Genomic DNA, 22,867 nt, shown 5'->3' with positions numbered 1-22,867 from the left:
AAAATTATTCAAAATCGGTTCTGCTAATTTTGACTAGGTTATTCGATTCACCAATTTTGATCAAATCAATAAGTAAATTATTTTTTAATATGAATCAGATCAGACTCAAAACTAATTTTTATTTCAATTGATTAAACTAATTGGTTTGATCTAGTTTTCCATACAGTAAAAAATTATCTTTAACGCCTAACCAATAAGTTAGCAAACCTCGGAAGATTTGTCCAAGAACCGACCGTCAAGATCTGCTGTAAAAATAAATACTCATCCGAAAGCGTTACATAAAATCGAATATGAATCATCTGGCTCTATACAAATGAGATCTCGCACTTTAACCCATGTTTTTGTTGTGATTTGACAGAGTCAATGGTGATTTGGCATGCAGCTATGATTGCACTCAACTCAACGAAGTCACGGAACTTCATTGATTAAAAGCTTTGAGCACTCTTAGTCTTACATCTCAAGTTTAAACTTCAAGCAAAGTCTTGCGTGTGGACTATGAATTCACGGTATTGATTTCGATTTAATATTGATTCCAGCAACTTAATTAATTAATTAATTAATAATTAATCATTTCAAGATCGTAATTAGTCTATATTATTATTAAATCACGTTCCCACTTTACGTATCATGAAAAGGATCACAAATATCTATAAATAATTAAACCATATATCATACAAGCCACATAAAGTACTCATAAATCTAAATTAAAATAAATAAATAAACAAATAATAACAAAACTTCACTTCTTCCCCTCATGGATGTTAATTAATTATTATTTTTCATTTTGTCTTAATGTAGAGCTATGTTTTGTCTTTAATAAAAATAAAATAAAATTCGGTATTTTTATTTAAAATGGATAATTCCATTCATGCAGTGGTTATTATGCCTTTCGGATATTATTATAATATTTATTTTTGAATATTTATTTTCTCACAAAGACATAGGCAAAGACAAAGACAAGGACAAGTCCGTGCATGCAAGTCTGTATTGGATGAGAAAAGACGGGACTTGAGAGAATAAGATGAAAATGACAGTTGTGGCCAATAAATGGGACACGTCATTTATCAGCTTTAATTATGAATATTTTATAGATTGATTAGTCCATATTAAAAATGTGGTATTAAAATCTTAATCAAGAAAGATTAGTGATATTAATTAAGTTTAATAGTAAATCATCTGCATCACATGAATCATTTTAATTGACACACACTGGCCCTCATACCTAACATTCAACATTTGTCTTTGAATTATTGAAGAAAATTAATAATATTGAATTATTGGTGCTCACTCTGACCAATGAACATGGGATGAATTTCAGCTGATATTTCACATTCTCATCAATCAGGACTACTGATAAAACTATTAATAAGGTCCACAAAATTATATAGGTTCAAAAGAGTATTTTCAACCCAAAGTTTGTTGAAATGACAATTTTCATCCTTTAAGTTTTAAAAATCAAATTATCACCCGTTATACATTTTTGTTAATGAATTTTATTAAGTGAGAAGGTCATTTCCTCGGACTTGATATTCAAATCAGTTTGAAACTTGGATGATTTTATGAAATAAACTTGTCTCATTTAGTCCAAATTCAAATTTAGGTTCAAGCAGCTCGAATGGGTTGTAACTCAAAAGCCAACTGAGCCTTACATGGGCTTACAAACTCAGTGGAATAAGATCTTATAACTTCAAGTTCTGTGGGCTTAAAATCAGCCCAGAAATTTAAGAACCCCCCAGAAATTCTAATCAATTTGTGACTGTGATCGAGAATAAGAAGTTTTCATTTTGTTTTTCAGTATTCAAAAAAGTTTGAGCATGACTCGAATGATAAACAGTAATATCAGAGGAGATAATGAGTTAACAATGAAAGAGGATAATAAGAATAGTAATGGAAGAAGAGGATCGTAAGAACCCCTATTGAAAAAGTGTATCGGTTGATATTGGCAAAATTACCGATACGTATGTCCACGGATCCTATGATTAAACTTCACAAGACATAGCTTGGTTGGACAAAATTATTTTTGACTGATTATTGCACTTCACTATTTACAGGGAGTTTTGAATTCATTTTAGTGAAACAAAAATAGATGAACCCTTCTGCTCAAGGATGAACATTAGTACTTCTATGTTATTGAAGCTTGAATGTCTTCCAGTGTTCTGCCTTTTGTTTCTGGAACAAACTTAATGGTGAAAACCATGGCCAATGCACAGAATCCACCATAAATGAAAAATACACCTGAGATATTACAACACCAAATGCATCGTCGATGTGAACGAACTAAAGAATGTACATAATCAATGAAGCAAATAATCACACTCAAACCAATATAAACAAACAACAAGAAATAACACATAATATATCACAATTGTCCTGAAACAGGGTTATATCAAACAGAGTAAATGTTATTTCAACATTTCCTCAACTTTTTCGTAACAATAAATGTATTTATTAATGAATTGATATATCACACATACAAAAGAATAACATGTTTATATATTAAGATTTTTATCTCTAAGATAGACCTTAGATAAACTGGTTGTCAATTTCAAGGAATAACAACACGAGAAAATACTGAATTATCATATTTTTTTTGTTAAAGTGACTGAACTTTAGTTTTGTACATTGAATATATCAAACTTTCTTATTTTCTTAACGAAGGGATTACACTTTATTTTCACTATATCCAATTAAAAGGATTGAACTAATCACCTTACGTCCAAAATAAAACAAAACAATATTTCTAATTGTATTTGTTCAAGAAATGGTTAAAATTTGGTCCATTCAATGGAAAATTTGAAAGTTTGATCCAAGGTTTCAAAGTTTATATTATTACAATACAGAGTTTGATAAGGGCTATAAGGTCCATGTTTGAGTTACAAATAACAGTGTGAATAGATGAGAGGACTTACCGAACGAACTCCACTCAAAAAGGAAGATGAAAGAGTAAGATATAACCCAAGAACCAAGCCAGTTCACTAGTGTCACCAGGCTTCCAGCTGGTCCCTTCAGATTGAGAGGGAAAATCTGAAGTATGGAACTCAGAATTAGTCAAAAAATTAACCTGAAAATGTTGAGTTACATGAGTTTAAGATTATGTGAAATTCTGGTCTTACCTCAGACATTATAACCCAAGGAATTGGTCCTGTCCCAACTGAAAAGAATGCTATGTAAACCTGAAGTTGCATAATAAGCATGTTAATGCACCATTTCCTGGCAGCTAAGTAACCATAGAAAGAGGTCATCAGAAGAAAAGTCTTATATAATTGTACTTACCATGACACCAACCAATGCAAGAACTGGAGCAACTTCAGGAGCCATCTCATGCTCCTGATACAAAAATAAGAATTCATTGAGTTAGGAAACATGTAAAATAACCCAAAACGCATCTTGATAGTTTAGAAGTTCACAAACTATTTAGCCAAACTTCTGTTCTTATTTTCAAGGAATGTGCGATACTCATACATACTCAGCATCTCTCGTGTTTTATTAGGATTTGTATAGGTGTGTTACACAAAGTACTATCTAATAAACTTGTAATTAATTGTTACCTTCAAAAGGAAGGAAATTCCAATTGATAAATTGCCCATAAGTAGCCCAGCAACTGATATCTGAAGTGGAAGTTTCAAAATTACAATGTCTCAGTTAAACTGAAGTCCTAGTGTAATGAAGATCTCAACATTGCATACCATTAAAAGAGGTCTTCTGCCAGCTCTATCCATCAAGGTTGCACCTAATGCAGTGGCAATGACCTGTAGAGCAGAGTAGAGAATACTTCCAAGGCTTGGCGAGACTCCTGCGTTCAGGAATTGACTTGAAAAATTAAGCATAACAATAATTGAATGGTGGTAAAGAAAAAGAAAAAAGTTTGATATTCATAGGCAATGTGAATTCACCTGCAGAAACAAATATTTGACCAGCATAGTATATTATTCCGTTGATTCCAATTGCTTGCTGAAACACCATCAATCCAACTCCTATCTGATTGCAAATGTTCAAAAGTGAGTGAATGGAAAAGAAAAAAATTAGCAGACCTTATGAAATGAAACTGTGAGGAATCTCACATTGGTTGGAACTTAATTTGGCCTAACATATAAGTGCGAGGAAAAGTCTCACACATTGAGGTTCGTTTTTGCGATGAGAGAGGCTCAATAACACTTTTCAAGGCCCCAACAAGTGGTTTTGAAGTGCAAGGTATAAACAATCCCATCTAGGTACCCATCTAGTTTATTTCCAACTCCAATTTGATAAAATCCCGCACCCAGAGGTTTCAGCTTCTTTACTCCGCGTGAGGCAGAAACTTTGTGTTGAGCTTGCTGTGAGTGGGTTAAATCGATAACCCAATGTCTGATTGGGGACAATTGTTAGTAATCTTAAGTTGGTTGGGAATTAAGTTGTGTAGGTATATAAGTGTGAGGGAACTCTTCACTCCTTGAGTTAGCTTTTAAGGTTGGAAAGACCCAATAGCACTTTTCTAACCTAGACACAAATGTTAAATATAAGAAAATCAATTTGAAGAGCTCAGAAAATGCTTACCAAGACAAAAGGGAAGTTCCTTCTGTTAAACATGTCCAGCAGTTTGACTTCTGGGAGTTGTCTAAGAATTGCCAAGGATTCCTGAACCATGAGTGCAACAATTAACTTATCCAATCCTGCTGCAAGTAAAAGGAAAGAATAAAACTGATGCATAAATGTTAATTAATTGGAATGGATAATGTACTTGTATTTCATTCCGTTCTGAAGAAATATCAACACCAGGTCCCCGAAGTGTCATCAGTGCAGCTTCAAATTTTTCATTTTCACCAATCATGGCCTGTGCCACAAGATTTAGTGATCCTTAGATTTCTTGTCAGCTTCAGAAATTTCACTGAATTCCAGGAAAGACTAGGTGTAAAATGAGCCTCAAAATTTAGGCTCATGTTTCGACACAATTTATATTTACATTAGATTCTGAAATGGTAGACTGAAGTTTCTTTGATTTTAATCTTTTTTATCGGATTTCGTATGGTTCTGGAAAATTTTCTGGAAAAATTCTGCATGCACAATCAACTTAAGTCAAAATCTTACCAGCCATCTAGGGGACTCCGGGATGAAGCAGAGTCCTATTACCATAACCGCGCTTGGGATAACACCTGCAAACAAATAACAGTTCAATAAGCCTGCTCGCCAGAGTATCTGCTAATAAATCTTTTCAATAACCTTACAAGCATTTTCTGAACTTGCATATATAAATATGAAGACTATATATATTATAATAAACTGTCAAAGTCAAAAATCTTGAGTCAAAGGCCTTGGGTCAATATAAACTCATTGGCTCCCTCTTTCCCGCAAGATGTCCTTTAAAGAAAAACCGTAAGACCAACGAAAGTCAAAGTGGATAATATCTCATAGTTTTAGCGATCTACTATGTGCAAATCAAGGTAACATAAAATTGTAACACCATCAGTGAGGACAATGCTAAGTGCTCTCCCCAAGGCACTCAACTAGGAGGAGGCAACATGCATTATAATGATTCAGGTCAACTGGATAAAATGATCATACCGATCAGAGCAAGTGTCCTCCATGAAACAAATGCACCAACTGCGTATGCAACAAGTATCCCCAATGTTATAAAGAGCTGCAGAGCAGGTAGCCTGTTAGCGAAAGTCTAATTTACTCAAGTTTTGCAGATTTTTTTCTGAATACCGGCGAAAATTTCTACCTGATTTGCTGTTGCTAGTGCCCCCCTCAGGTTTTTTGGGGTGATCTCACCAATGTAAACTGGCACCTGTTTGTTTTCAAGTGAGCAAGAAAAATTGGCTATGAATTCACATTCTGTGTACAATTTCTTGAATACGAAGATGAAAATTTCTGAATGTACAAAAGCATACCGTGTAAGAAATAACCCCTATTCCACATCCTGTTAAAAATCTTCCAATATCCAGGTGCACAGCAGTCTATCACGAGAAGCATTAAAGTGTCCAGTTAACAATAGTTTACGAACCCATAGGCTATTTAATCAATGTTATCCAGGGATGCTGAATATATTTATCGATATAAAATTTGTTCACAGGTGTTTGTAGAAACGATACTCACCATAGCTAAGTAGATTGCAATCCATCCTAGAATGCAGACAATTGACGACATTCTCATAGCCTGCAATGACAAATAACCATCAAAATGAGGAGCACATGATAGGCGAAGATTCAAGAAGGTATCAGCCTTAGTTTATACCCCTTTCCGGCCAAGCCAATCAGCAAATCGCCCGCTTGCCATTGCACCAATAACTGCACCAACAGTTAATATGGAGCCAGAGACTGAGTACTGCAAATGACAAAATATTTTCCATAATTACAGTCTGAAAGGAGCCAAAATTGTACTATTGTAACACACTTAAGCAAATTCCTGGATTGTATATCCAATGCTGCCCCAACAAATAAAAAAACAAAATTGTGATAGATTGTATCGACTGCGGACAATATAAAGATAATAACTAGTATCAAAGTCACCTCTGCAAGAGTTTCATTAAGATCCGTCATAATACCAAATTGAGCTGGTGATGAATATCCCACCTGCAGAAACAAAAAACAGTTTTAAGATCTTCCTAAAAAAATCATCTAAGAATCTCAATTCACCTAAACTCAAGTTGATTCTATACTTACACATGACCCGAACTCGAATGCGCCACAAACTGCAATGAATGTACTGAAAAGAACCATGCACAAGCCACCCTTCTCAGGTGTGCTTCTGTTGACCAATGGCTCTGATAAATTGCCATTGCCGCTTCCACTCTCCACATCTCTTCTGTTGCCCATTCTTCTGCCTATGTCAACACAACACTGCACACAAACAGAGATCACTCTGAAGCATTATTGAATGGCATGAGGATAAAAAAAAATGCCCAGTTTGAGTTTTGGACAATAAAATCATTCGAAGTGGTCTAAATTGTAAAGGGTAGATAACTGAATGGCATGTGGATAGATATCAAAGCCATGAGTCACTGGATAGCACCAAATTTTACATGAATACGAGTCAATGCCTATTTTTCTGCCAATTTCGTTGAATGAGATTTAATAGGTGATAAAATCTCTTCTCAAGGCAGAATTAAGGAAATTAGCACAAATAATGACTAATTAAAAGTTAAACCAATTTTTCGAAAGCAATAAAATTATATGTATAACTTTACACACCAACAATAATATGTCTTCGTATAATTGAGTGTTCTTTTATTCCTGATTTTTAACTATTCAATCACATTATGACACGTCGTTATTTATATACAAAAATTATGCACATAACATTATTCTTTCAAAAATAATATCAAAACTCAAGTACACAGGATACAGGAAACTTACATGGTTCAACCTTTTCTAGCTTGACTCTAAAGAAAAATATATTTAAACCATACCAGAGATTAATTAGGATTAGCTATCATAATTTCACACAAATTGTTATACCTTAACATGTAGGTAATAGTAATGTTATATGCATATTCAAAATCATTCAACCACGTAATAATAAATTATCTGTATATCGATTTATGTTAAAAAACTATGTATTTAAAATTATATGTACATAATTTTATTATATAAATAATTCAATTATGATTGAACCCTTCTTAATACAAAGTTTGAATTTGATACAAAGAAGGTCGCAGAGCTCTCTTATCCAAAAAACAAAGAAAAAAATCACTTAGTTTAATTTTTCTATGCAAAGTTGACGCTAATGAGATCTCCAGAAGAAGAAGAATCAATGTATGCTGTAAGGACAGAAGAAACTGAAAAATTGCTTTCTAGTATTTTGACAAGCTGCTCCATTGTTGGCCTTGCGTATAAAATTGGATGAGCACAAAGAACTGCTGTGAGAACATATTGTTCCATAACTTGAGGCAAGCCCAGTTCAGGAATGTTGTCTTCAATGACTTCCATTGTTCTTCCTAGTTTAACTAAGCCCCATGCCCAATCTGTCAGAAGCACAGTCTTTCCATCTATGATTTCGCATGCTTTTTTCCCACTTAAAAGCTCCAGCAATATTACTCTGTAACTATAAACATCGCTCTTATCTGTTAGTTTTCCGTATAATGCATACTCTGGAGAGACGTATCCAAGAGTTCCGGCTACCCTTGTTGTCAAATGAGTCATTCCACCATGATTGAACTTTGCAAAGCCGAAATCTGCAACCTTTGGCTCGAATGTCTCATCCAGAAGTATGTTGCTGGACTTTATATCTCTGTGAATTATAGCAGGCTGCACACCATAGTGTAGATAGGCCAATCCTCGTGCTGTTCCGAGGGCAATCTTCTGACGAATTGGCCAGCTAAGTTTCTTCATTCCTGGTCCGAAAAGATGGTCATAGAGGCTCCCATTGTGCAGGAGATCACAGACAATGATTCTCTGGTGACCTTCCATGGGAATTGTTGTAGTGCAGTAGCCTCTCAAGGTAACAAGATTTACATGCTTAACACTTGCAATAATTTCCACCTCATGTTTGAAGTTTGCAGCCCCAATTTCTGAACAGTTTTTGAACCTTTTGAAGGCAACTTCAGTCCCATCTGGTAATGTTCCCCTGTAAACATTCCCATAGCCTCCTTTTCCAATAATATTCTTCCGGGAGAAATTCATTGTAGCAGGTTTTATTTCCTCAATTTTGAACTTCACCAAATTGGTACCTCTACTACCTGACCCCAACACCAAACTAGCGTCATCCTTGGGAGAAATCTCCTCCTTATTAATAGAAATATTTCTCTCCATCTTCGATCTCCTCGTCCGAATCCAAATAAACCAAACTGCAGATAAGGCCCCCAGGATGCCTATAATTGAGCCTAATACAACACCACAAATGACAAACTTATGCCGGTTGACCCTGGATGGCTCCAAATAAAACTGAATAAAAAACAAACAACTTGCAGTTGCTCTATCGGATGGTCCAAACTGATTGATAACACCAGCAGCATACATAGAAGGGTACCCTGAACAATCTGAGATATTCCCATTTCCAGAATCCTGAAGGTAAAATTCCGGGAGACTCAACAACTTACTAGTACATGATCCACAGGCAAATCTGTTCTCCAGAGATTGGTTACAATGATGTCTAATTTCAAGCAATTTAGTTTCAGGAATCAGGCTCTCGAACTGTGCCCGAGATGTTACATTTATGCAAGCTTCCGAAATCCATTCCGGATGGTACCCACAAGCGGTTTTGACATCAAAACTTTGACCAAACTCCTCAACCAAGCTCCTATATGCTTCCTAACAAGCCGCGGAAGTATCAGGAGGAGGATGAAAGTAACCATTCGTTCGGAGATACTCCGAACGAACCAATCGAATATCTTGAAGAATGCTTTGGCATTGCGCCTGCATGTCTTTAATCACAGGCCTAGAAGGGCCTTCGTTCATTAATCTTCTGAGAACATCAAAGTTCAGGGGACATGAGGCTTCAACAAGGCTTCCATTTGAAAATCTGTCACCATCAGAAACTGAAATACTGATACTGGAAATGGATAAGCAAAATCCTGAAACAAGGAGAAGGGTCAGAAAGAGTGACATTTTAATGGTAAGATTTGACAGGATTTGAGAATCCCATGATAATTAAATTCTGTGAAAGTATTGAAGAAAAATCTCAGTTGATTCCCGGGAAGAATAAGATTCCTATAAAACAAAGAAGATGCATAGAGACTAGCAAAAATAGTTACCATGGTATTGTGAAACCATTAGCTCTTATTACTGACTCAAAGTCCTGGCTTTGAAGGCCGGTATTGGCAGTTTGTGAATCAACAGCAACCGAATCTTTGAACCGGTCTCGTTAATAAATAAACACAGATTTTAAATGGGGCTGGAATCATGCCAAACCTATCTCTGGACCTGGGTTGACTCGAAGTTTATTTGAATTTATAATAAGTAATTTGAGTTTAAATTTATTTAAATTAATTAAATATGTCATCCAAAAATAGTTGAGAGAACGAATAATGTCACTAGCAGAATGAATATTATTATTGACCATAAATAATATTGTTAAAGTGTGATTTAAATCAAACTAAAGCTCTAATTTGAATTTGACTTGAATTGAGATGAATAACAAATCGAATCGAGTTGGCTCAATTAAGGGTGAATACAGATTGAATCGAGGTCAAACACCTCTTAACTTGAGTTCGACTCAAATGAAAAATGAGATAATTTAAGTTCGTCGAACTAATGTTAAAAATAACTCAAGTTTAGTTTAATCCTTAAGTTTGAAATTCGAAAGTTTGGCTCAACTTCATAATTTTGATTTATGGTTCGAGTTTGTAACTTAATGATAAAATGATATCATTTTATCTAATTATAATCAAAATAATGTCATTTTGACTATTGTTTAATATGATTCGAATTGAATTATAAATCAAATTTAAACTAAATCTAGTCCTTCATTGGATTCAAAAGTCAAATTAAACCAAATTCTCACTAGCTCAAATTAACTTATATTAATGATAAACAAATTCAAAATAAGTTAAATCAGTTTAGCTTAGCTAATTCTTGTATTTGTTGTGTTTGAATAAATACCTGAGGCTTTTAGTTTGGCATGAATTCTATTCAAACTTGAATAGCCTTTTAGTTAGGCTCGATTAATGTACCTTAAGCCACTCAACCTTTAGAGAGCCCGTTGCAAAATATAAGAAGATGACATGTCGTTAAGCAGTAAAATACAAGTAGGACATGCCATTCAAGAAGACAATCTATGATTGTCGTTTTGTCAACTTAGGCCCGATTCCCCAGGCTATAAGAAAGATTTCTGCCAGCCTAACTCTGTTTGAGTCAACCCTAAGTCGAATTAAGCGGTCAAATTAAAACTTCAATACGGATTTCATTTGAATCAAATTAAATAGCTATTCAAACCAAACTAACTCTGTTTGAGTCAACCCTAACTACATTACTCTATGTATGTACGTTGTAAACATTATACTGCATGTTAGATCTTTTACGTCAGCCCATTTATTATATGTCCAATTTTCAATTTCAATTCATACCTGCCAATACGAAACACCATAAATTTCGAACCGCGTGACCAACATCCATATTAGGTATATTTAGTGAACGATGCCTCCACAAATTAATGCAATTTCTCCCACCACAATATGCTTGATTGATCACTAGTTTCAATGGAGACCTGTGTTTCAAATTCAGACTGAATCAGTAGATCAAATTAGTTTAACTGAGACCCAATGGTTAATTTGATCTGGGTTAATGTTTAAACTTATTTTAGTTATTGTAATTATATCAAACGGATCATATTGGATCAATTTCAATGAAATTAGTATGTTGATTGATGTCTTACAATTGATATTATAAGAAATATGTACCACATACCAAAATATGGGTTGTTAAGTTGGAGAAAAGAAATTTTTGCAATGATTAGGACTCAAATCGAGCCCATGCGGTAAAGAATAAATAAAGTTATGTGTATTAATAATAAATACTAATTTAATTTATATAATAATAATAATTTATCACAATATTGAGTGATTTAAAATTAAATGTATAAACAAATATTTATAACTTATTAAAATAATATATAATTAAGTAATATCAGTTTGTACGTCTGGTTTTATTTTTTTGAAAAACCTTAAAAAATAAAAATCTTTTTATATAATCTTTAAGAAGTTAATGAATCTTAACTTTTAATGGAATCTAGTGGTCAACTCAGTATGAGCTAAGGGTAAAAGCAAAATTTGGCCGATTTTGGTTAAACCATCATGATTGGCTAAAATAAGTTAACGAACATAAAACAATTTGAACTTGAATATTTTAATACGTGACTAAACACATATATTATAGGGTTAAAAACATTTATATTTAAAATTGTCAAATAACATATTAGTTAAGATCCGGATCGATCTGTTGATTTGGTCAACATCAAGTTCAAGTTTGAAAATTTTGTATTTTACTACTAATTTATCTTCTAGAAGTGGGTAAATTTAACCCATAATTTATTACATCCATCAATTGCATTTAATTTGCTTAGGATTTGTCTCAAATGATATGCAGGACAATAATTAACATAAAACATTGGAAAACATAAAATTAAAGACAAAAAAAGGGTCATATAAAACTATTTCTAATATTTAAGCCGTAACGACGTCGTGTTACAATTTTTTAATAAATAATTTCAATAATCCTGATTAAAATTATATGTGAATTAGTAGTTTTATCCAAAAGCTAATATGGAAGTGAAAATGACTAAGATGGTAAGTCTACTAATTTATAAAATACTAGCTAGAATACTACATAGGTGGGCTCAAATGTAAGAAATATTTAAATATGGAGATGTAAAAGCAAAAGCTAAACTTTTAAGGGACATGAATGCAAATACAAAATTAGTTGAAGATATTTGATAAATTTCGACATTTTTAGATATAATAAATCAATATCTTATTTTAAATATTTAATTAGATGATAAAATCATATAATAATATGTTATCTACTCATAATTAAGTGTATATAATATTGATCTTTTTAATGTGTCATATATTGTATTATGTCATATAAAATATATTTAAAAATAATAATAATAAATTAATATAAAATTTTAATTAATATATCATTATCTTTAAAAAAAACTTAAACAACTCTAAAATTTTAAAATTTTTTATATACATTTCTACTATATTATTATTTATTAAAAATGTATCATATTATATGATATATTCATTGTATCATATTAATTTTTAATATAACTTAGAATATATAATATTTTTTATATTTAAATTATATATATGATGTATCGTAAAATACTAATAATTATATTTTTTATATAGGTTAACGGTTTGTTTAAAACTAAAAATAAATTAAAAATCTAAGCAAAATTATGGGAAAAAGTTCAAATTTCTTCTTATCTTCATGCTCATATATTAAATTTAAATTACCCATAAATGAGGAAAGAAAAAAAAAAACCCAAAAAATATCGTTCTATCCAAAACAAGGCGAGACATAAATATAACGAAGTTTGCACAAGACTTTAAGAAATTATAGAAAGCCTCAAATGAATGACAAAAGTTACCGAAAAGGACACCAACTTTGTAATAAATAAACGTCATCGACAGGCACAGCAGCTTTCTTCAGAGTGTCTCTCTCTCCTCAACGGAGTCCGAGACTCTTAATGCGGTTACAAGGTTGAGAGCAGAAGTCGCTGAAGAGCGTACAACACTTGTCACCATCTCACACCAGACCGAACCAGCGACATTTGCGGGACTCGCACTGTTAGATAAAAAACAAAAAAAGGTGTCTGCAAATCGCATTGCACAACGCAAAGTTTTTTAAAAAAAAAAAAATTTCCAGTAGTTTTGTTTTTTAATTTTATGTTTTATATTTTTATTCTTCTTTTGTTTTCATTTACATTAAGCATTGAAGGAGAGCATTCAATGAAAGGTTCTCATATTTAGTGTTTTGCTTCTGGATTCCCTTTTCTGAGTCTTCTTATGTTATTGAACCGAGTTTCTAGCTGTTGAAATTTGGTCAAAATAGGATAAAAGTTAACAGCCTTTTTAATGTATGTATTATAACTTACTTTTCTTGGTTTCTGTTTTAAATTAATTTTTGTTGTTTTGTTTACTCTTTCTTCATTATTTCTCTATCAACATCATATTTTCTCTTGTTTTGGTCTGGTTTTGCTTGGTGGGTTGCTTTCTTCCTTTGGTGAGTTTTGCTCTCGTTCATGGCAAGCATTAGTGTTCAAGCTGCTACTTCACCCTCACGGTATGCTCTCTTTTTTTGTCCCCTTCTTTTGGGCCTGTTTCAATTTTCATGCATATCCCTCTTCACAATGTGTTATAACTTTAGCCTCATGGGTTTTTTTTTTTTGGATTTTTTTGGATATATTTGGGACTTTAAATTTTTTGTATTGTTGAGGATTAATACACAAATGGGTTGTGTTATCTTCAAATTTTCTTATCCGGGCATTTCTTTATTTTCTTCATATTTTTTTCTAGGTGGTAACTTTGTGTACGCTTATTGGTGGTTTAGGTTTTGTACTAGTGTGTTTATTGTTATATTCTGAAATATGATGAATATATATGGATTTTTTTTGTTCGATTTTGCTTTGGATAAGAGAGAAGATTTAGGTTTTTTTTTACTGTTGTTTTGTCTATTATGATGTTTCTAGATTTTGTTCATACTTTTCTTAATCTGAGTTTTGGTAGTGAATTTCGGTATGTTGTACACATATGATGGGGACATTAGTTCTTTCCTTTCATGTGATATCCTTCAGTAATTAACTTTTTAAGTTTTGTTATAAAGTGAGTCTTATTCCCCTTTATAATTGTATTTTTATTTCCCTCGTGGACTAAAATAAATTATGTATATAGGCATTCTTCTCTGCCAAGATTCTAACTTGCATACATAATCATCTAATACACTAGTCGTGCTCTGGTTCCCTTATTTGTCTTTTCCTCTGTTCTGTATCAAACAGATTTTTGCACTATAGGTGCCACTTCGATATTGTAATGTAGTTGTTTGTGAATTTTCCCTTGAGTTTTTATTCCTTCGGCAAGTAGAAATATCTGTCTTTCTATCTCTCCCTCTCACACACACAGGTGGGAAAGAAAATGTACTGACATTAACAGTTTGATGGTTTCTTCCGTTTGGCTAATTGTACATTCTTTGGCAATATTGGTATACTCTTGTTTTCAGGGAGAGTGCTAAGGATTCTGCTGACACAACTGAGAAAACTTCTCAAGAAGAGGTTTCTCCAGTAAAATATAAGAAACAATCTAGTATGCTTTCTTCCTCTGCTTCTGCTCATGGTAACTATTTTCCCATCTCTTGTTGTTTATATGATCCTTTGTGTGTCACATCTATTTACAGGCATGTCCAGACATGCTTGGTTTCTACTTTCATTGTGTTTTGGTTTGCTATTTTGCAGACTCGAGATGTTCAGACACGGAGAAGGAGATACAAGATTTATCATCTCCTACGGGAGTTTTAGAAGCTTGCCTTAAAGGTGCAGAATCTGATACAGTTTCTTCCAAAGATAGCATCTCAGAGTATGAAACCCCGTGTCCGAAAGCAAGGGCGTCCACTAACTGGAGAAAATTCTTCAAGTTATTGAAAAGGTCTTCAATTAAGGGCTTAAATATATTCTCTCCTCTTCCAATGGCAAAGACAGACCGGAAAAAGAGTAGGAGTATAACAGAAGAAGACCCGGAGATGACACATATATACAACTATAAATCTTCATTGAAGGAGTTCAACCTCTCTGAGCTCCAAAATGCAACTAACAATTTCAGTAAAGGTCTGTACTTCTTTTTGTAGGCATTTAGATTTACCTTCCTTTAATGTCAGCTTACTTTATTTAGTTACATAGCGGAATTTAGTAATTAATGATGGCAAATCCCCTGCTTAAACAATGACATTATACATTGATGCATCTAGTGAAATTGTTATTATCTTGATCCAGTGATGTAGATTAATCGTTTGAATTCCTTTAGAAAATATGATCGGAAAGGGTGGCTATTCTGAAGTTTACAAGGGTTGTTTGCCAAATGGAAGACTGGTAGCAGTAAAGAGACTTACTAAAGGAACAGAGCCTGAGAGAACAAGTGGCTTTCTCTGTGAGATTGGAATTATAGCATATGTGGACCATCCAAATACTGCTAAGTTGATTGGGTGTGACAGTGATGGAATGTATCTTGTTTTCGAGTTATCTCCCTTGGGGAGTTTAAGTTCTCTTCTTCATGGTTTGCTCTTAACATTTTTTATATTCTTGACCTTTTATTCTAGCATGCATGTGTTTTTCAAGTGTTTCTATACACTTTTTCCAGGTTCAAAGGATAAACTAGACTGGAATAAAAGATATAAAATAGCTCTGGGAACAGCAGATGGTCTAACATATCTTCATGAGGGTTGCGACAAGCGGATTATTCACAGAGACATCAAGGCAGAAAATATTCTGCTTACAGAGGACTTTGAACCTCAGGTATCTTTCAAGCTTCACCACTGAGAATGATCAAACAGTAAAACTTCAGTTATTGCAGAAATTTTTGAATTTTTGTAGTTTTTTTTTGTGAAAATAATTTCTTAATATGGAAAGCAGAGTGGAAAACTTTGTGAACTTATAAAATGTAAACATTTCCATAATACGTTTAAGCCCTGCTAGCATAATCTATAGCCATTAAATTTATACTTGTTTGTGTTTCTGTACATATGCGACAAGTCCGTAAATGTTTTTGCTTTCATTCCTTTGTATCTAACTGCCATTTTTCTGAGTATCCTTTACTATAAGGATATTTTTTAATTGTTTTCAGAATGCCTTGAAGCATTTAATTAATATTAAGCATCTCTTTCTGAGTTACCAGAAACACAGTAGAGTTCAAAAGAAAAAAACCCTATAAATGTGTAGTAATTTAGCATAGCAATTAAGTTAAGAAAATGGAATAAGATTCATTTATTTATTGTTATATTTTCAGTCATGTGCCAGATTCTGTTGATTTTAGCTTTAGTTAATCTCTCGGGATGTGAAGATGGTTGACTAGCAACGCTAGACATTCCATTTTTTCAGTCATACGATCTTGATATGCTGACTTTTTTATGGATATAAGCTTTGGAACTGATTGAGAAAGAAGCCTTGCACCACTCTGTTGATCAATAAAAGGGAGTGGTAGTGATGGTGTTGGTCTTCGTGTAAGTTGAATGTTGTGCTAGCTATTAGGTCAGGCTGAGCCTGTGTTAGGAACCTACGTCCCTCAGTTCAACCCCAATCCCCCTGATAATGTCCTGCACAAAACGACTGCATCAACACATATACTCCCACACACAAACAATCAATTTTCGATGTTGGTTGTAAAAATGACTGCATCGACACAAAATGACCGTAAAACCCCAATCAATGATTTTTATTCACTCAAAATCAGACAGAAAACAAGACTAAACAGAAATGTTAATCCCGGCAGCAAGAGGTGCCAGTCCTCCCTTGGCATAAGCCTTCCTAATACTTCTCTGAAATTTTGGTTCCTCTCTCCACTCGTCTTCCTTCTCATCTATAGTCCTTCCTTGCTTTCAGTTTCCGCTTTCCTCTAAATTTTCTCTAATTTTCGTTTGCCCGTTTTGCTGTGACTGAAGCAGCCAGCTTACTCTCTAATAATTTGTCTGTAACTTAGGCAGCGAGCTTGTTGCTCTCTGATGATCTGCTGTTGGTTCCTTTGCATTTCCTTTTGTATACCTGCCTTATTGGTGGCTTAAGAGCCTGTCACAAACTAGCAGCATAAAACAATTTAAGATTTGTTTTTATACTTGAACTCTTAAACAAAGAGTTATGCAGTGAGGATTCATAGTTGGTTACTCTGAATCTAAAATCTTCATAACAAGGTGCATCCTCACTGGCTAGGGACTGATGCCTATATTTTTTTGCATCACAATTCACAATACATGCTAAGATCTTTATTGAAGGTTCATTAAGGATCCAAGAGGGCAGCTAGAACTCTTTTCGTGGATCCTGAAAGGAATTTCTTGGCTAGTTAGGTTGTTAAGAGAAGCAAAGTATACTAAAATTTTTTCTATCATAAACATAAATATGAACTAGGACTGTAAAGTCACGGTAAGAGCAATGCCATGCACTCCAAGTACTCTTCTGTCACAACTTTGTCTAGTAAATGTAAAGTGTCAATACTACATTCCTAAAAAATGCATAACCAAGAAGACTGCTAAATCAGGAAGAATAGCTTATTATCCGAAGAAGAGCCGAATTGGATAAATCTGTAGTTCTTTGAATACATGCAATATTTTCATTCCTGATTCTATTTGAAGCTTCATTCTTATGAGGTGTATGATCGGGCTACCAGCCTGTAATTAGTTTCTGAGTGGAAAAATGCCCTTGAGAGACATAGTATATATTTTGTCATATGCTACAGCATACATACCTGCCAGAATAGCAGAATGAATAAGTTATTTTGGAAAACATTAATGTTGCTTTCAAGCATAGTTGTCAAAGGCTAAAAGTGATAAAAGGTCATGAGAGGTCATATTGCCTAGGCAAAAAAGGCAAGGTGAAGGTGTCGCTTTTTTACTTAAGGTAATTAAAAAATTCCATTAAATTTTTTTCCCATTTCCATTAAATTTAAAATAATTTTTTACTACACCAACAATGAAAAATTGATCAACAACTTTATCAGCAATATCAAATAAGACAGACAACTAGTTATTATATTAAGACCTCTCTGGCAACTATGTAAGAGATTAGTAATAGATAACCTATCCAACGACCTTAAATCTCTCTAACAACCTTAAAACTCATTGACAACCTCTTCGGTGACTTTAGAACTCGCTCTTGACGTCTTGATGATCTTAGAACTTGTTAGTGATCTCTTCAATGACCTCAAACCTGAACCCTTATATCTAGCTAAAAATTGCTCAAAACTTGCGAGAATGCCTAACATTATACCGAAAATTGTCAAAAAATTGTCACTAGCCCTCAAATCTAGTGAAAGATAGCTTAGGTGATAATAAAATGCACTTTTTCGATATCTAAAGCTTCTTTGAAGGTGTCAAAAAATTGCTAATGGCGATCACCTTTGAACCATGAGTCACCTTGACCATACTCAAGACGATGGCCATGTTGCCTTGAGTGAAGCATTGCCTAGGCACGCCTGTGATAACTATTCAAGATACATTAATTTTCAAAGACAATAGTGGAAAAAAGAATACTAGATTGGTAAATAACCTACTTCTTGGTCTTTGACTCCCTTAGTTTCTAAGCATGCCCTTAATTGGTGTGATAAGATGTGCCTACATGCCCATCTCTTGACTCAAAATGGGGATTGGCGTGACAAGGATCTTTTATTGTCTAGACTTGGGTCAAGGTGGTTGCTTAACATCTTCTATCTTGTCATTGGAGTTACTTGATAAAACTTGATAAACATTGACCAAGGCAAGTAAGACTAAGAAGGGGGAACAAGCACATTTGCTGGCACAATACGATAGAGAGTTGTGAGATGCGTTTAGGAAGAAGAAATTGCTCGCATAAAAGACAATATTGACTCTCCCCAGTTAATTGGACCAATTAACTTAAAACGTTTCTCACTCATTTGGTGATTGCGAATAAATGGTCAAAAAGTTGTCGTATGCACACTTCAATCTTTGGATAGGTGGGCATTAAAAACCTTTACAAACACAAAATATTGAAGTAGACAGTCTGGAGTATTTACATCTCATTGCCATGTGTTGTCTCATAAGCTTCACACTGGCGGAAAATCTGCTACTTTGTAGCAATATTGTTATTTTGTTCACTTGGAGCTCATGCATTTAGTCACATGCATGCTAACAGCTGTGAAAGATTTACTGATAGTACTTCATTTGTACGATTTTTAATGATACCAGTTAGATGTTTCTTCTTAAAAATTCTAGTAAAACCTAGATGGAAATGTGTGTAAAAGGAAAATAGATAAAGTAACGTGATTTCCATGTCCCTGAATACACTGGTTGCATGCTTGATAGAGTCTGCAGTTAAGGTCTACCTGCATCAATAGCAATACATCTTCCCAATTTGATGAAAATTTATGTCATATATAAGTTAAAAAATTTGATGCTAGTTTTCTTGCAATCCTATACGTGAATTTTAAGTTGCCTTGTATAAGTTTGTATTATCAATGTTTCTTGCTTCTTGTTTTTTAATTTGTGAGTCAATTCAGATATGTGATTTTGGGCTTGCAAAGTGGCTACCAGGACAGTGGACTCACCACAATGTATCAAAATTTGAAGGAACATTTGGGTACGTAAGCCTATAAGTTTTTTGTTTAGTTTTAATGACCAAATTATTTAGTGATTGATCCTTTTCCTTGAATTGTAGCTATTTCGCTCCTGAGTACTTCATGCATGGCATAGTTGATGAGAAAACTGATGTATATGCCTTCGGGGTCCTGCTTTTGGAGCTCATAACTGGACGCCGAGCTGTGGACCATTTACAGCAAAGTGTTGTAATTTGGGTAATTTGGCTTCCCCACACTTTGTTTCATTTGTAAGGTTGTCCTATTTTAGAAATACTAAGCTGCCTGATTTGTCATATCTCCCGTACAGGCAAAACCTTTACTTGATAACAATGACATCAGGGAGCTAGTAGATCCATCTCTTGGTAGTAATTATGACCAGGAGGAGATGGAACGTGTTGTTTTGACTGCTTCTTTGTGTGTTGAGCAGTCTCCTATTCTCCGTCCAAGAATGAGTCAGGCACGTTTACACTACAATCTGCATTCCTTTACATTCTTTGTTTAATACATATATGACAGCATTGCAGTATTCAGTTTGGATAAATTTAAGATGTTTCATCAATAAATCTATTTGCTCGGTAGCAAATCAGCTAGGGTGACTCTGTATCTTCTCATGTTGCAGTGAGAATGCTAACCAAGATAATCGTAAAACCAGGAGAAAAGTATGAATAAATATAACTATATTATTGTTTTCCTTATATAAGGAATTCACCATTCATTACTCCTGTTTCACAGAAAAAGTAACAAAAATTGTGGCAAATTTTGTGTTACCATCTCTGATTGAAATGAAAATATTGACTCCTCACCATGCTTGTGCTGTGTTATAAAGGAAAGACAAGCAAACTTCGAATTCAGAGAAGAATGTTATCTGACATGGAAAATCCTCATTCTGCATTTCCACTAATTTCTGTCTCATTAACTACATATTCAAGAAGCAGTATTTGAAAATATCAATGTTTTCTCATTACGGCTCTATATTGGTTGCTGGGACAGTTGGTTGAATTATGCTTTTAGTTGGTGCAGGTTGTAGTACTGCTGAGAGGTGATGAATCAGCTGCACAGCGTGTGAAAGAGTGTCAAAAAGGCACCCTTCAAAGAACTTACTCTGAAGAGCTCTTAGATTCACAAGAATACAACTCAACAAGGAATCTGAGTGATCTGAATCGACTCAAGGAGGTTGCTCTTGGTTCTTGAAACCAAGTAATCACTACTTGATAGTAATCATAATAGAGTATAATATGGACTTTTGCAAAGGGGTGTTTGATAATCAGATGGAAATAAAATCACCTTGTACTGTTTTCCATGTCATTTTGACTTGGACAGCATATATGCAACGGCTTTCCAGTTCCATGGATTGAACTTATTTCCATCAGATGCTCAAACAACGTTGTGGTTTTCTGTCACTGTAAATATGTAAGGTTTTAGCAGTTCATGACTCTGTTGGATATACAGTTTAAACTCAATAAAACTAAGCATCATCGTTTCTCTATACATGTAGTTACCATTTTTACTGAAAACTCAATAGCTAGTATCAGACTGCCATGGTCTGTGCCGATCAGCCGGTCACCTGGAATCTTAGTTATCAGAATGTTTTGTATCAGCTGGTCCTGCATATTGTGAATGTGCAGCCAAGAAACACAATAATAGGTTTGCCAAATCTACCATTTATATTTAGAAAATAACTGTGATTTCTGAGTCCTGCCTGCGTTTGGCTCAAAATCTTATAGATTACACCTCTTTGAAAGGTAAATGTTCATTTATTAATAGTCTTGCCAGGTAAATCAAGTAACTACCATTGTTTAAAGGTGGATTTGAGTTCAACTGAACTTAAATAAGGGTTGATTTAAGTTCAGATTGAATTTAAAATATTTTGTTTGAGCGTATTTAAGTTGGTGATGTGATCATCAAAGAAACTATTGGAATATACAAGAAGAGAAGAAGGGTCATTGTTGGAGATGAGAAAGAAGAAATATTAATAAAGAGAAAATCAAAGAATATGAAAATCATTAAAGAAGATGAATATATTAATGATGACTTATTGATTTGAGACGAATCAACTTGAAATATCTTAGCCCGAGTTAGGCTTGTTCTAGCAGAACACCGGGACTCTGTCAGCATGGATTCTGATTGCCCCGCGCACGCCCCAAAGCTGTATTTGCAACAATCGATGTTTGTTTTGGTACACCCACCTATTTTACCAAGAAGCCCCATCAGCACCTGAGCTCACTCCCTGTTGATGGGCTTTGACCCATTGAATCAGCCCATCTTTGCCCAACCCAACAGAATTGCACACGTCATAAATCTCGAATATTGTTACAAAATACCAATTCCGTACGTCTTCTCCTTATTCAAAATGAAAAAAAATGCATTCTCCATTTGTTAAGGTTTTTTTTTTTAAATAAAAAAATAAATATTACGTAAAAAAAATTAAAATCATAAGTAGGAAAGAATTTGTCCTAAATTATTTGAGTTTGAATTCAAACTCAAATCAGATAAATTAAGTTAATTTAATAGTTACATTCGTTTTCATAAAATAAGTCAAATTTCAGTTGATTCAAATTTTCAAGTTTAAATTTACTCAAATTAAATCATTCTCGAATCAAGTTCGAGCTAAAGAACATTAGTCTTGAAATGACTTTTTTGAATTAGAATTGATTCAAATTATTATATGTAAGGAAGACAAATAATGAATTGAAAGAAAAGTTAATAAAATTGATAAAATATTAAAATTTTTAGAAAAAAAATTTACAGTTTGAACTTCTGTCATCCTTTAAAAACTTTTTAATTAATTATTTATCAAAGAAAAAGACAATACTTAGATGACAAAGAATCACGTTTCCTATTCGTAACAAAAATTTTTTTACTCTTTTCTTCCTACAAACTACAAATAAATTGAAGAATGGATGATTTGTGAAAAGATTTGTCAAAAATATATTTATTCTCATTTTGTTTTTTCTATATATATAAGAAAATTTCTTTTTTATTTAGGGAGGAATGGAATCCTTTATGAGAGATTGATAGATGAACTTGCTCAAATTCTATCCAATCTAATCTACTCATATTAAAAAACATATAGAAGAACGTGGAAGGTGGGTAGAATAGAAAATGAAGAAGATACGTAAAGCTATCAAATCAAATTCATAAACGGAATATTTTATTTATTTA

The 22,867-nt window shown here is 33.6% G+C and overlaps 2 protein-coding genes and 1 pseudogene across 2 annotated transcripts; 1 reads left to right on the top strand and 2 right to left on the bottom strand.

Moving 5' to 3' along the window:
- Positions 1 to 2,004: 2,004 nt before the first annotated feature.
- On the bottom strand, positions 2,005 to 6,878 carry LOC123209562 (sugar transporter ERD6-like 8). The gene is made up of 17 exons (XM_044627660.1): positions 6,639 to 6,878; positions 6,486 to 6,548; positions 6,211 to 6,300; positions 6,073 to 6,132; positions 5,868 to 5,933; positions 5,699 to 5,764; positions 5,539 to 5,614; positions 5,065 to 5,129; positions 4,718 to 4,810; positions 4,534 to 4,614; positions 3,894 to 3,978; positions 3,687 to 3,793; positions 3,549 to 3,608; positions 3,274 to 3,327; positions 3,114 to 3,173; positions 2,910 to 3,024; positions 2,005 to 2,235 (listed from the first exon to the last, which is right to left on the bottom strand). The coding sequence occupies exons 1-17, from the start codon at positions 6,789 to 6,791 to the stop codon at positions 2,123 to 2,125; spliced, it is 1,407 nt and encodes a 468-aa protein (XP_044483595.1). The 5' UTR covers positions 6,792 to 6,878; the 3' UTR covers positions 2,005 to 2,122.
- Positions 6,879 to 7,641: 763 nt separating this feature from the next.
- On the bottom strand, positions 7,642 to 9,585 carry LOC123196810 (annotated as a pseudogene).
- A 3,519-nt stretch (positions 9,586 to 13,104) lies between these two features.
- LOC123207330 (receptor-like cytosolic serine/threonine-protein kinase RBK2) lies at positions 13,105 to 21,191 on the top strand. The gene is made up of 9 exons (XM_044624701.1): positions 13,105 to 13,703; positions 14,637 to 14,749; positions 14,869 to 15,237; positions 15,434 to 15,682; positions 15,767 to 15,921; positions 19,628 to 19,707; positions 19,786 to 19,921; positions 20,013 to 20,162; positions 20,726 to 21,191. The coding sequence occupies exons 1-9, from the start codon at positions 13,663 to 13,665 to the stop codon at positions 20,894 to 20,896; spliced, it is 1,464 nt and encodes a 487-aa protein (XP_044480636.1). The 5' UTR covers positions 13,105 to 13,662; the 3' UTR covers positions 20,897 to 21,191.
- The last annotated feature ends 1,676 nt before the right edge of the window (positions 21,192 to 22,867 follow it).

Source organism: Mangifera indica, chromosome 2 (genome assembly GCF_011075055.1).
Source record: "Mangifera indica cultivar Alphonso chromosome 2, CATAS_Mindica_2.1, whole genome shotgun sequence".
NCBI lineage: Eukaryota > Viridiplantae > Streptophyta > Magnoliopsida > Sapindales > Anacardiaceae > Mangifera > Mangifera indica.
The sequence above is the reverse complement of the archived record's forward strand: the minus strand, read 5'-3'. Positions and strand labels throughout refer to the sequence as shown.